This window comes from Coregonus clupeaformis, unplaced genomic scaffold, assembly GCF_020615455.1.
Source record: "Coregonus clupeaformis isolate EN_2021a unplaced genomic scaffold, ASM2061545v1 scaf0212, whole genome shotgun sequence".
Taxonomy (NCBI): domain Eukaryota; kingdom Metazoa; phylum Chordata; class Actinopteri; order Salmoniformes; family Salmonidae; genus Coregonus; species Coregonus clupeaformis.
The window spans coordinates 161,075-176,128 of NW_025533667.1; the positions used below are offsets into that span (position 1 = coordinate 161,075).

The window sequence follows — 15,054 nt, forward strand, 5'->3', positions numbered from 1 at the left end:
TCTCCCACGCCCTCCATTTGGCAAATCTGACCATCACTCTATCCTCCTGACTCCTGCTTATAAGTAAAAACTAAAGCAGGAAGCACCAGTGACTCCGTTAATAAAAAAAGTGGTCAGATGATGCAGGTGCTAAGCTACAGGACTGTTTTGCTAGCACAGACTGGAAAATGTTCCGGGATTCTTCCGATAGCATTGAGGAGTACACCACATCAGTCACTGGCTTCATCAATAAGTGCATCGATGATGTCGTCCCCACAGTGACTGTACGTACATACCCCAACCAGAAGCCATGGATTACAGGCAACATCCGCACTGAGCTAAAGGGTAGAGCTGCCGCTTTCAAGGAGCGGGACTCTAACCCGGACGCTTATAAGAAATCCCGCTATGCCCTCCGACGAACCATCAAACAGGCAAAGAGTCAATACAGGACTAAGATTGAATCGTACTACACCGGCTCTGATGCTTGTCGGATGTGGCAGGGCTATAAAACTATTACAGACTACAAAGGGAAGCACAGCCACGAGCTGCCCAGTGACACAAGCCTACCAGACGAGCTAAACCACTTCTATGCGGCAGGTACTTAGTGGTTAAGAGCGTTGTGCCAGTAACCGAAAGGTCGCTGGTTCTAATCCCCGAGCCGACTAGGTGAACAATTCTGTTGATGTGCCCTTGAGCAAGGCACTTAACCCTAATTGCTCATGTAAGTCGCTCTGGATAAGAGCGTCTGCTAAAATGACAAAGAAATGTAAAAAAAATGCTCGCTTCGAGGCAAGCAACAATGAAGCATGCATGAGAGCACCAGCTGTTCCGGATGACTGTGATCACGCTCTCCGTAGCCATTGTGAGTTTGACTTTTAAGCAGGTCAACTTTCACAGGGCCGCAGGGCCAGACGGATTACCAGGACGTGTACTCCGAGCATGTGCAGACCACCTGGCAAGTGTCTTCACTGACATTTTCAACATGTCCCTGACTGAGTCTGTAATACCAACATGGTCCCCGTGTCCAAGGACACTAAGTAACCTGCCTAAATGACCACCGACCTGTAGCACTGACGTCTGTAGCCATGAAGTGGTTTGAAAGGCTGGTCATGGCTCACATCAACACCATTATCCCAGAAACCCTAGACCCACCCCAATTTGCATACCGCCCCAACAGATCCACAGATGATGCAATCTCTATTGCACTCCACACTGCCCTTTCCCACCTGGACAAGAGGAACACCTACGTGATAATGCTATTCATTGATTACAGCTAAGCATTCAACACCATAATGCCCTCAAAGCTCATCACTAAGCTAAGGATCCTGGGACTAAACACCTCCCTCTGCAACTGGATCCTGGACTTCCTGACGGGCCGCCCCCAGGTGGTAAGGGTAGGTAACAACACATCTGCCACACTGATCCTCAAAACGGGGGCCCCTCAGGGGTGTGTGCTCAGTCCCCTCCAGTACTCCCTGTTCACCCATGACTGCATGGCCAGGCACAACTCCAACACCATCATTAAGTTTGCCGACGACACAACAGTGGTAGGCCTGATCAACGACAACGATGAGACAGCCTATAGGGAGGAGGTCAGAGACCTGGCCGTGTGGTGCCAGGATAACAACCTCTCCCGCAACGTGACCAAGACAAAGGAGATGATTGTGGAATACAAGAAAAAAAAAGAGGACTGAGCACGCCCCCATTCTCATCGACGGGGCTGTAGTGGAACAGGTTGAGAGCTTCAAGTTCCTTGGTGTCCACATCACCAACGAACTATCATGGTCCAAACACACCAAGACAGTCGTGAAGAGGGCACGACAAAGCCTATTCCCCCTCAGGAGACTGAAAAGATTTGGCATGGGTCCTCAGATCCTCAAATAATTCCACAGCTGCACCATCGAGAGCATCCTGACTGGTTGCATCACCGCCTGGTATGGCAACTGCTCGCCCTCAAACCACAAGGCACTACAGAGGGTACTGCGTACGGCCCAGTACATCACTGGGGCCAAGCTTCCTGCCATCCAGGACCTCTATACCAGGCGGTGTCAGAGGAAGGCCCTCAATATTGTCAAAGACTCCAGCCACCCTAGTCATAGACTGTTCTCTCTACTACCGCACGGCAAGCGGTACCAGAGTGCCAAGTGTAGGTCTAAAAGACTTCTCAACAGCCTCTACCCCCAAGCCAAAAGACTCCTGGACAGCTAATCATGGCTACCCGGACTATTTGCACTGCTCCCCCCCCACCCCCTACCCCATCTTTTTACGCTGCTGCTACTCTGTTAATTATTTATGCATAGTCACTTTAAGTCTACCCACATGTACATATTACTTCAACTAGCCGGTGCCCCCGCACATTGACTCTGCACCGGTACCCCCCTGTATATATAGCCTCCCTACTGTTATTTTATTTTACTTTTTTTCTCAACACTTTTTTTGTTTTATTTTACTTTTTTATAAAAAAAATAAATGCACTGTTGGTTAAGTGCTGTAAGTAAGCATTTCACTGTAATGTCTGCAATACATTTTGATTTGAACTGGGCTTGGGTCATTGATAAGTCATTGTCTCAATTGAGGAGGAGTGGGACAACATCAGCAGCCTGATCAACTCTATCCGAGGCAAATGCATGAGGCAAATGGTGGTCACACCAGACACTGACTGTTTTTTTTTATCCACACCCTTTCTTTTAAGGTGTCTGTGACCAACAGATGCATATTTATAGTACCTGTCATGTGAAATTCATAGATTAGGGCCTAATGAATTTATTTCAACTGATTTCCTTTTATGAACTGTATCTCAGTGAAATCTTTGCAATTGTTGCATGTTGAGTTTACATTTTTGTTCAGTGTAGATGCGTATCGAATAGTTCATGAGATGAAAGATGCACATCACTACTCTGTACCTTTCTCTACACAAACCATGAGAACTACCTATCTCTACACAAACCGTAAATACCTATGTACCTATCTACCTAAACCATGAGAACTACCAATCTCTACACAAACCATAACTACCAATCTCTACACAAACCATAATAACTACCTATCTCTACACAAACCATAAGAAATACCTATGTACCGATCTACCTAAACCACAAAAACTACCTTTTATCTACCTAAACCATAAGAACTATCTACACTACCGTTCAAATTTTGGGGTCACTTAGAAATGTCCTTGTTTTCGAAAGAAAAGCATATTTTTTTGTCCATTAAAATAACATCAAATTGATCAGAAATACAGTGTAGACATTGTTAATGTTGTAAATGGCTATTGTAGCTGGAAACAGCTGATAAAAAAAAAAAAAGAATATCTACATAGGCGTACATAGGCCCATATTATCTAACTATCTCAACCTAAACCATAGAACTACATACTCTGCTCAAAAAAATAAAGGGAACACTTAAACAACACATCCTAGATCTGAATGAATGAAATAATCTTATTAAATACTTTTTTCTTTAATAATAAAATAATAATAATATGCCATTTAGCAGACACTTTTATCCAAAGCGACTTAGTCATGTGCGCATACATTTTTACGTAACAACAGAGAAAGGGAGTACTATGATGGTTGCCAGATGTATGTGAAAGGGAGTATAACCAAGAGTATAAAGGAGGTTAGATTTGTATGTGTGGGCAGTTCAACTGACGAAGGGCAAAGTCATGTCCGTTTGTTAGATGAACCCGCGAGCTCGTGATCCAATAAATACTTGGTATGTCTAAGTAAATTCTTGCATCTTGAACTTCTCAATACCAGAAATGCATCATAACACTACCCAAACCATAACAACTACCTAATCGAACGCGAACCATAATATCTACCTATCTCTACCTAAACAATAAGAACTACCAATCTCTACCTAAACCATAACTACTTATCGATCTCTACCCAAACCATAAGAACTACCTATCTACCTATCTCTACCTAAACAATAAGAACTACCAATCTCTACCTAAACCATAACTACTTATCGATCTCTACCCAGACAATAAGAACTACCAATCTCTACCTAAACCATAACTACTTATCGATCTCTACCAAAACCATAAGAACTACCTATCTCTACCTAAACCATAAGAACTACATATCTACCTATCTCTAACCAAACCATAAGAACTACCTATCTACCTATCTCTCTACCCAAACCATAAGAACTACCTATCTACATATCTCTAACCAAACCATAAGAACTATATACAGTGCTTTGCAAAAATGTTCATCCCCTTGGCGTTTTTCCTATTTTGTTGCATTACAACCAGTAATTTTAAATGGATTTTTATTTGGATTTCATGTAATGGACATACACAAAATAGTCCAAGTTGGTGAAGTGAAATGAAAAAAATAACTTGTTTCAAAACATTCCGAAAAATAATCACGGAAAAGTGGTGCGTGCATGTGTATTCACCCCCTTTGATATGAAGCCCCTAAATAAGATCTGTTGCAACCAATTACCTTCAAAAGTCACATAATTAGTTAAATAAAGTCCACCTGTGTAAAATCTAAGTGTCACATGATCTGTCACATGATCTCAGTATACAGTTGAAGTCAGAAGTTTACATACACCTTTGCCAAATACATTTAAACTCAGTTTTTCACAATTCCTGATATTTAATCCTAGTAAAAATTCCCTGTCTTAGGTCAGTTAGGATCACCACTTTATTTTAAGATTGTGAAATGTCAGAATAATAGTGATTTATTTCAACTTTTTTATGTCTTTCATCACATTCCCAGTGGGTCAGAAGTTTACATACTCAATTCAAATTTGGTAGCATTGCCTTTAAATTGTTTAACTTGGGTCAAACATTTCGGGTAGCCTTCCACAAGCTTCCCACAATAAGTTGGGTGAATTTTGGCCCATTCCTCCTGACAGAGCTGGTGTAACTGAGTCAGGTTTGTAGGCCTCCTTGCTCGCACACGCTTTTTCAGTTCTGCCCACAAATTTTCTATAGGATTGAGGTCAGGGCTTTGTGATGGCCACTCCAATCCCTTGACTTTGTTGTCCTTAAGCCATTTTGCCACAACTTTGGAAGTATGCTTGGGGTCATTGTCCATTTGGAAGACCCATTTGCGACCAAGCTTTAACTTCCTGACTGATGTCTTGAGATGTTGCTTCAATATATCCACATAATTTTCCTTCCTCATGATGCCATCCATTTTGTGAAGTGCACCAGTCCCTCCTGCAGCAAAGCACCCCCACAGCATGATGCTGCCACCCCCGTGCTTCACGGTTGGGATGGTGTTCTTCGGCTTGCAAGCCTTCCCCTTTTCCTCCAAACATAACGATGGTCATTATGGCCAAACAGTTCTATTTTTGTTTATTCAGACCAGAGGACATTTCTCCAGAAAGTATGATATTTGACCCCATGTGCAGTTGCAAACCGTAGTCTGGCTTTTTATGGCGGTTTTGGAGCAGTGGCTTCTTCCTTGCTGTTCGGCCTTTCAGGTTATGTCGAGATAGGACTAATTTTACTGTGGATATAGATACTTTTGTACCTGTTTCCTCCAGCATCTTCACAAGGTCCTTTGCTGTTGTTCTGGGATTGATTTGCACTTTTCGCACCAAAGTACGTTCATCTCTAGGAGACATAACGCGTCTCCTTCCTGAGCGGTATAATGGCTGCGTGGTCCCATGGTGTTTATACTTGCGTACTATTGTTTGTACAGATGAACGTGGTACTTTCAGGCGTTTGGAAATTGCTCCCAAGGATGAACCAGACTTGTGGAGGTCTACCATTTTTTTCTGAGGTCTTGGCTGATTTATTTTGATTTTCCCATGATGTCAAGCAAAGAGGCACTGAGTTTGAAGGTAGGCCTAGAAATACATCCACAGGTACACCTCCAATTGACTCAAATGATGTCAATTAGCCTATCAGAAGCTTCTAAAACCGTGACATCATTTTCTGGAATTCTCCAAGCTGTTTAAAGGCACAGTCAACTTAGTGTATATAAACTTCTGACCCACTGGAATTGTGATACAGTGAATTATAAGTGAAATAATCTGTCTGTAAACAATTGTTGGAAAAAGTACTTGTTTCATGCACAAAGTAGATGTCTTAACCGACTTTCCAAAACCTATAGTTTGTTAACAAGAAACTTGTGGAGTGGTTGAACAACGAGTTTTAATGACTCCAACCTAAGTGTATGTAAACTTCCGACGTCAACTGTATATACACCTGTTCTGAAAGGCCCCAGTGTCACGTCTCCTCCCGTTGCTCCCCTCCGGCGCTCTGATTCGCCGGTCTACTGAGCCACCGGTCTGAGCACACCACCTCGGCAACACCAGAATGGAAACCCAAAGCACCCTAATCACCTCCAGCGCACCTGCACCTCATCATCTCATCACCAACACTATTTAGTCCTGGACAGTTCTGGATAATGTGTGTGTGATTGTTTAGCTTCGTGTCGTTTACTCTATCTTTGTTATTTCTCCTTGCTCATTGTTTAGTAAACCTTGACCTTGTTAATTCCTGCGTCTGCGTCCTGCCTCTTAGTATACTCAGTTCGCGTCGAACCCAGAGTCTGCAACACCACTAAGCAAGAGACACCACCAAGCAAGCGGGACCATGAAGACCAATGAGCTCTCCAAACAGGTCAGGGACAAAGTTGTGGAGAAGTACAGATCAGGGTTGGGTTATAAAAAAATATCCCAAACTTTGAACATCCCACGGAGCACCATTTTTAAATCCATTATTTAAAAAATTGAAAGAATATGGCACCACATCAAACCTGCCAAGAGAGGGCCGCCCACCAAAACACACGGACCAAGCAAGGAGGGCATTAATCAGAGAGGCAACAAAGAGACCAAAGATAACCCTGAAGGAGCTGCAAAGCTCCACAGCACAGATTGGAGTATCTGCCCATAGGACCACTTTAAGCCGTACACTCCACAGAGCTGGACTTTATGGAAGAGTGGCCAGAAAAAAGCCATTGCTTAAAGAAAAAAATAAGCAAACACGTTTGGTGTCTGCCAAAAGGCATGTGGGAGACTCCCCAAACATATGAAAGAACGTACTCTGGTCAGAGGAGACTAAAATTGAGCTTTTTCGACATCAAGGAAAATGTTATGTCTGGCTCAAACCCAACACCTCTCATCACCCCGAGAACACCATCCCCACAGTGAAACATTGTGGTGGCATCATCATGCTGTGGGGATGTTTGTCATCAGCAGGGGCTGGGAAACTGGTCAGAATTGAAGGAATGATGAATGGCGCTAAATACAGGGAAATTCTTGAGGGAAACCTGTTTCAGTCTTCCAGAGATTTGAGACTGGAACGGAGGTTCACCTTCCAGCAGGACAATGACCCTAAGCATACTGCTAAAGCCAAACATGCCCTCGTAAAACTGACTATCCTACCAATCCTTGACTTTGGCGATGTCATTTACAAAATAGCCTCCAACACTCTACTCAGCAAATTGGATGTAGTCTATCACAGTGCCATCCGTTTTGTCACCAAAGCCCCATATACTACCCACCACTGTGACCTGTACACTCTTGTTGGCTGGTCCTCACTACATATTCGTCGCCAAACCCACTGGCTCCAGGCCATCTATAAATCACTGCTAGGCAAATCCCTGCCTTATCTTAGCTCATTGGTCACCATAGCAACACCCACCCATAGTATGCGCTCCAGCAGGTATATCTCACTGGTCATCCCCAAAGCCAACACCTCCTTTGGCCGCCATTCCTTCCAGTTCTCTGCTGCTAATGACTGGAGCGAACTGCAAAAATCTCTGAAGCTGAAGACTCTTATTTCCCTCACTAACTTTAAGCATCAGTTGTCAGAGCAGCTTACCAATCACTGCACCTGTACACAGCCCATTTGTAATTAGCCCACCCAACTACCTCATCCCCATATTGTTATTTATTTTGCTAATTTGCACCCCAGTATCTCTATTTGCACATCTTCTGCACATCTATCACTCCGGTGTTAATATTAAATAGTAATTATTTTGCACTATGGCATATTTATTGCCTTACCTCCATAACTTACTACATTTGCACACACTCTATATAGATTTTATATTGTGTTATTGACTGTATGTTTTGTTTATCCCATGTGTAACTCTGTTGTTTTTATCGCACTGCTTTGCTTTATCTTGGCCAGGTCGCAGTTGTAAATGAGAACTTGTTCTCAACTGGGCCTACCTGGTTAAATAAAGGTGAAAAAAATAAAATAAAAAAATAAAGCAACACTTGAGTGGTTTAAGGGGAAACATATTTAAATGTCTTGGAATGGCCTAGTCAAAGCCCAGACCTCAATCCAATTGAGAATATGTGGTATGACTTAAAGATTGCTGTACACCAGCGGACCCCATCCAACTTGAAGGAGCTGGAGCAGTATTGCCTTGAAGAATGGGCAAAAATCCCAGTGACTAGATGTTCCAAGCTTATAGAGACATACCCCAAGAGACTTGCAGCTGTAATTGCTGCAAAATGTGGCTCTACAAAGTATTTACTTTGGGGGGGGGTGAATAGTTATGCACGCTCAAGTTTTCTGTTTTTTTGTCTTATTTCTTGTTTGTTTCACAATAAAAAATATTTTGCATCTTCAAAGTGGTAGGCATGTTGTGTGAATCAAATGATACAAACCCCCCAAAAAATAAATTTTAATTCCAGGTTGTATGGCAACAAAATAGGAAAAATGCCAAGGAGAATACTTTCGCAAGCCACTGTATCTCTACCCAAACCATAAGATCTTCCTATCTCTACCTAAACCATAACAAATACTTATCAACCTATCTTTACCTATACCATAAGAACTACCTATCTCTTCCTAAACCATAAGATCTTCCTATCTCTACCTAAACCATAAATACTTATCAACCTATCTTTACCTACACCATAAGAACTACCTATCTCTTCCTAAACCATAAGAACTACCTATCTCTACCCAAACCAAAGAGAACTACATATCTACCTAAACCATAAGAATGGTTGAGAATAATAGATCCATAACAAAGTGATGTTCTGAATCTGGATTTTATATACAATGTTTTTGGTACAGTGAAATAGAAAACTATATATTGACAGAAAAAGACAATGAAATACTTATTAAAACATTCCTTTAAATATAAAACATGTTGCTCAGGAGAGGCTGACGACTTCTTCTGGTGCGTATGATAAACGAGTGGATTAGCTTTTTGGCACAATACACCAACAGTACGTGGGCCACAAGGAAGTAATACACACAACTATTAAAATGGACGTCAATGTTGTACTCAGAGTACCTCTTTACTCTAGGTTAGCTGATGTTAACACTGGAAAAGTTATAATCATACAGTACATATACATTCTTACACAGGACACAGGAGTTTTAGAGTGTTTGTCTAATGAGGATAATTTTTCCAATATACTGAATATAAGACTTGTGTGTCTAGTGCTGATTTCATACATTTGTACAAGCTCAAAGGACTGAATGCATGGGGATATTTTCTGCATTTCCAATACTTCCGAACATACTGTAATGTCTAGAGAAAACACACAAACCTGAATGCATGGAAAGTTTGTTCTTTACAGTGCTAGAGAGGGAACGTACACAGACCAGGCTGACATCGCTCTCCATCTCTCCTCTTCTGCCTGGGTTGTGTCTGGGCATGTCCTGTAGTCATACATTCACAGTGACAGGACAGATCTCAGCCCTCAGTCAGAGGGAGGAGGAGATACAAGGAGCCTCTGGACTCTGGAGAACTAGTCAGGAAATAGGAAGATATATTCTATGTCTGGTGCTCTGTTCATGTGCTCCTCTGAAAATCAGAAACTCAGAGCAATCCTACTAAACGTTGTTTTGGATGTTGGAAACTGTAATATTGATAATTCCATGAAAAATCAGCAACTCAAGTTTCCCAGTCAAACATGTATGAATTTCCAAGTAGCACATGAACACAGCAGTAGTGTAGTCAGTACCCCCTGTCCCTCTTCTCTCTCTGTTCTGGAGTACAGTAGCACCTCCCTAACCCCAAACCCTGCCCTCTCAGGGATCTGACAGGTCCATTAAGTCATTCTCTGGTGGCGGGCCGCTCCGATACCAGCTGCAGGAAGAGTCGGAGCGTTTGATGCAGGCGTACTGTCTGGCCTGCTCCCCACTCAGACTGTTTACCAGCAGCCAGTCGGTCCAAAGACACTCATTATCCGTAGTGGTGGCACAAGGCACTGAGTAGCAGGTGGCAATCTGAGGATAATTACAAGGGGTTAAGAAGGGGTTTGGGTTAGGTTATGTTATAGTGGCAATCTGGGGACAACAATCAGGTTATAGGGGCAATCTGGGGACAACAATTAGGTTGTAATGGCAATCTTGGGACAACAAGACAGGTTATAGAGTGAATCTAGGGACAAACGGAAGGGTTACAGTGACAATCTGGGGACAACAGGAAGGGTTAAAATGCCAATATATGGACAACCGGAAGGGTTATAGTGGCAATCTGAGGACAACAACCAGGTTATCGTGGCAATCTGGGGACAACATCCAGGTTATAGTGGCAATCTGGGGACAACAACCAGGTTATAGTGGCAATCTGGGGACAACAACCAGGCTATAGTGGCAATCTGGGGACAACGACCAGGTTATAGTGGCAATCTGGGGACACAGGGAAGGGTTATAGTGGCAATCAGGGGACAACAACCAGGTTATCATGGCAATCTGGGGACAACAACCAGGTTATCGTGGCAATGTGAGGACAACATCCAGGTTATAGTGGCAATCTGGGGACAACAACCAGGTTATAATGGCATTCTGGGGACAACAGGAAGTGTTATGGTGACAATTTGTGGACAACAGGATGGGTTATAGTGGCAATCTGGGGACAACAACCAGGTTATAGTGGCAATCTGGGGACAACAACCAGGTTATAGTGGCAATCTGGGGACAACAACAAGCTTATAGTGGTGATCTGGGGACAACAACCAGGTTATAGTGGTGATCTGGGGAAAACAACACATGTAATAGAAACAATCTGGGATAACAAGCAGGTTATAGTGGCAATATGGGAACAACAGGAAGGGTTATGGTGGCAATCTGGGGACAACAGGAAGGGTTATGGTGGCAATCTGGGAACAACAGGAAGGGTTATGGTGGCAATCTGGGAACAACAGGAAGGGTTATGGTGGCAATCTGGGAACAACAGGAAGTGTTATGGTGGCAATCTATGGACAACAGCAAGGGTTATAGAGACAATCTGGGATAACAACCAGGTTATAGTGGTAATCTGGGAACAACAGGAAGGGTTATCGTGGCAATCTGGGGACAACAACCAGCTTAGAGTGGCAATCTGGGGACAACAGGAAGGGTTATAGTGGAAATCTGGGGACAACAGAAAGGGTTATAGTGGCAATCTGGGGATAACAGGAAGGGTTATAGTGGCAATCTGGGGACAACAGGAAGGGTTATAGTGGCAATCTGGGGACAACAGGAAGGGTTATAGTGACAATCTGGGGACAACAACCAGGTTATCGTGGCAATCTGGGGACAACAAGACGGGTTATAGTGACAATCTGGGGATAACAACCAGGTTATCATGACAATCTGGGGACAACAGGAAGGGTTATAGTGGCAATCTGTGGACAACAGGAAGGGTTATAGTGACAATCTGGGGACAACAACCAGGTTATCGTGGCAATCTGGGGACAACAACCAGGTTATAGTGACAATCTGGGGACAACAGGAAGGGTTATAGTGACAATCTGGGGACAACAACCAGGTTATAGTGGCAATCTGGGGACAACAGGAAGGGTTATAGTGACGATCTGGGGACAACAGGAAGGGTTATAGTGGCAATCTGAGGACAACAACAAGGTTACAGTGGCAATCTGGGGACATTAGGAAAAGTTAGCGTGGCAATCTGGGGACAACAGGAAGGGTTATAGTGGCAATCTGGGGACAACAACCAGGTTATCGTGGCAATCTGGGGACAACATTGAGGTTATAGTGGCAATCTGGGGACAACATCCAGTTTATAGTGGCAATCTGGGAACAAAATCCAGCTAATAGTGGCAATTTGGGGACAACAACCAGCTTATTGTGGCAATCTGGGGACATTAGGAAGGGTTATAGTGACAATCTGGAGACAACAGGAAGGGATATAGTGACAATCTGGGGACAACAGGAAGGGTTATAGTGGCAATCTGGGGAAAACAACCAGGTTATCGTGGCAATCTGGGGACAACAGGAAGGGATATAGTGACAATCTGGGGACAACAGGAAGGGTTATAGTGGCAATCTGGGGAAAACAACCAGGTTATAGTGACAATCTGGGGACAACAGGAAGGGTTATCGTGGCAATCTGGGGACAACAACCAGGTTATCGTGGCAATCTGGGACAACAGGAAGGGATATAGTGACAATCTGGGGACAACAGGAAGGGTTATAGTGGCAATCTAGGTACAACAGGAAGGCTTATAGTGACAATCTGGGGACAACAGGAAGGGTTATAGTGGCAATCTGGGGACAACAACAAGGTTACAGTGGCAATCTGGGGACATTAGGAAAAGTTAGCGTGGCAATCTGGGGACAACAGGAAGGGTTATAGTGGCAATCTGGGGACAACAACCAGGTTATCGTGGCAATCTGGGGACAACATCGAGGTTATAGTGGCAATCTGGGGACAACATCCAGTTTATAGTGGCAATCTGGGAACAACATCCAGCTAATAGTGGCAATCTGGGGACAACAACCAGCTTATTGTGGCAATCTGGGGACATTAGGAAGGGTTATAGTGACAATCTGGAGACAACAGGAAGGGATATAGTGACAATCTGGGGACAACAGGAAGGGTTATAGTGGCAATCTGGGGACAACAACCAGGTTATCGTGGCAATCTGGGGACAACAGGAAGGGATATAGTGACAATCTGGGGACAACAGGAAGGGTTATAGTGGCAATCTGGGGACAACAACCAGGTTATCGTGGCAATCTGGGGACAACAGGAAGGGATATAGTGGCAATCTGGGGACAACAGAAAGGGTTATGGTGGCAATCTGGGAACAACAGAAAGGGTTATGGTGGCAATCTGGGAACAACAGGAAGTGTTATGGTGGCAATCTATGGACAACAGCAAGGGTTATAGAGACAATCTGGGGATAACAACCAGGTTATAGTGGTAATCTGGGGACAACAGGAAGGGTTATAGTGGCAATCTGGGGACAACAACCAGCTTAGAGTGGCAATCTGGGGACAACAGGAAGGGTTATAGTGGCAATCTGGGGACAACAGAAAGGGTTATAGTGGCAATCTGGGGATAACAGGAAGGGTTATAGTGGCAATCTGGGGACAACAGGAAGGGGTTATAGTGGCAATCTGGGGACAACAGGAAGGGTTATAGTGACAATCTGGGGACAACAACCAGGTTATCGTGGCAATCTGGGGACAACAAGACGGGTTATAGTGACAATCTGGGGATAACAACCAGGTTATCATGACAATCTGGGGACAACAGGAAGGGTTATAGTGGCAATCTGTGGACAACAGGAAGGGTTATAGTGACAATCTGGGGACAACAACCAGGTTATCGTGGCAATCTGGGGACAACAACCAGGTTATAGTGACAATCTGGGGACAACAGGAAGGGTTATAGTGACAATCTGGGGACAACAACCAGGTTATAGTGGCAATCTGGGGACAACAGGAAGGGTTATAGTGACGATCTGGGGACAACAGGAAGGGTTATAGTGGCAATCTGAGGACAACAACAAGGTTACAGTGGCAATCTGGGGACATTAGGAAAAGTTAGCGTGGCAATCTGGGGACAACAGGAAGGGTTATAGTGGCAATCTGGGGACAACAACCAGGTTATCGTGGCAATCTGGGGACAACATTGAGGTTATAGTGGCAATCTGGGGACAACATCCAGTTTATAGTGGCAATCTGGGAACAAAATCCAGCTAATAGTGGCAATTTGGGGACAACAACCAGCTTATTGTGGCAATCTGGGGACATTAGGAAGGGTTATAGTGACAATCTGGAGACAACAGGAAGGGATATAGTGACAATCTGGGGACAACAGGAAGGGTTATAGTGGCAATCTGGGGACAACAACCAGGTTATCGTGGCAATCTGGGGACAACAGGAAGGGATATAGTGACAATCTGGGGACAACAGGAAGGGTTATAGTGGCAATCTGGGGACAACAACCAGGTTATAGTGACAATCTGGGGACAACAGGAAGGGTTATCGTGGCAATCTGGGGACAACAACCAGGTTATCGTGGCAATCTGGGACAACAGGAAGGGATATAGTGACAATCTGGGGACAACAGGAAGGGTTATAGTGGCAATCTGGGTACAACAGGAAGGCTTATAGTGACAATCTGGGGACAACAGGAAGGGTTATAGTGGCAATCTGGGGACAACAACAAGGTTACAGTGGCAATCTGGGGACATTAGGAAAAGTTAGCGTGGCAATCTGGGGACAACAGGAAGGGTTATAGTGGCAATCTGGGGACAACAACCAGGTTATCGTGGCAATCTGGGGACAACATCGAGGTTATAGTGGCAATCTGGGGACAACATCCAGTTTATAGTGGCAATCTGGGGAACAACATCCAGCTAATAGTGGCAATCTGGGGACAACAACCAGCTTATTGTGGCAATCTGGGGACATTAGGAAGGGTTATAGTGACAATCTGGAGACAACAGGAAGGGATATAGTGACAATCTGGGGACAACAGGAAGGGTTATAGTGGCAATCTGGGGACAACAACCAGGTTATCGTGGCAATCTGGGGACAACAGGAAGGGATATAGTGACAATCTGGGGACAACAGGAAGGGTTATAGTGGCAATCTGGGGACAACAACCAGGTTATCGTGGCAATCTGGGGACAACAGGAAGGGATATAGTGACAATCTGGGGACAACAGGAAGGGTTATAGTGGCAATCTGGGGACAACAACCAGGTTATAGTGACAATCTGGGGACAACAGGAAGGGTTATCGTGGCAATCTGGGGACAACAACCAGGTTATCGTGGCAATATGGGGACAACAGGAAGGGATATAGTGACAATCTGGGGACAACAGGAAGGGTTATAGTGGCAATCTAGGTACAACAGGAAGGCTTATAGTGACAATCTGGGGACAACAGGAA

At 44.1% G+C, this 15,054-nt stretch overlaps 2 protein-coding genes across 3 annotated transcripts in view; one reads left to right on the top strand and one right to left on the bottom strand.

The window, feature by feature from the left end:
* LOC121559648 (synapsin-2-like) overlaps positions 1-15,054 on the top strand; it is a 264,426-nt gene that overhangs the window by 119,202 nt on the left and 130,170 nt on the right. The gene's annotated exons all lie outside the window — the stretch shown is intronic.
* The window catches only part of LOC121559647 (metalloproteinase inhibitor 4), a 36,825-nt gene continuing 30,713 nt past the window's right edge, over positions 8,943-15,054 (bottom strand). The window contains exon 5 of the mRNA XM_041872764.2: positions 8,943-10,150. Within this exon, the coding sequence (XP_041728698.1) occupies positions 9,953-10,150 (198 nt within the window). The 3' untranslated portion in view covers positions 8,943-9,952. The remainder of the gene's footprint in view (positions 10,151-15,054) is intronic.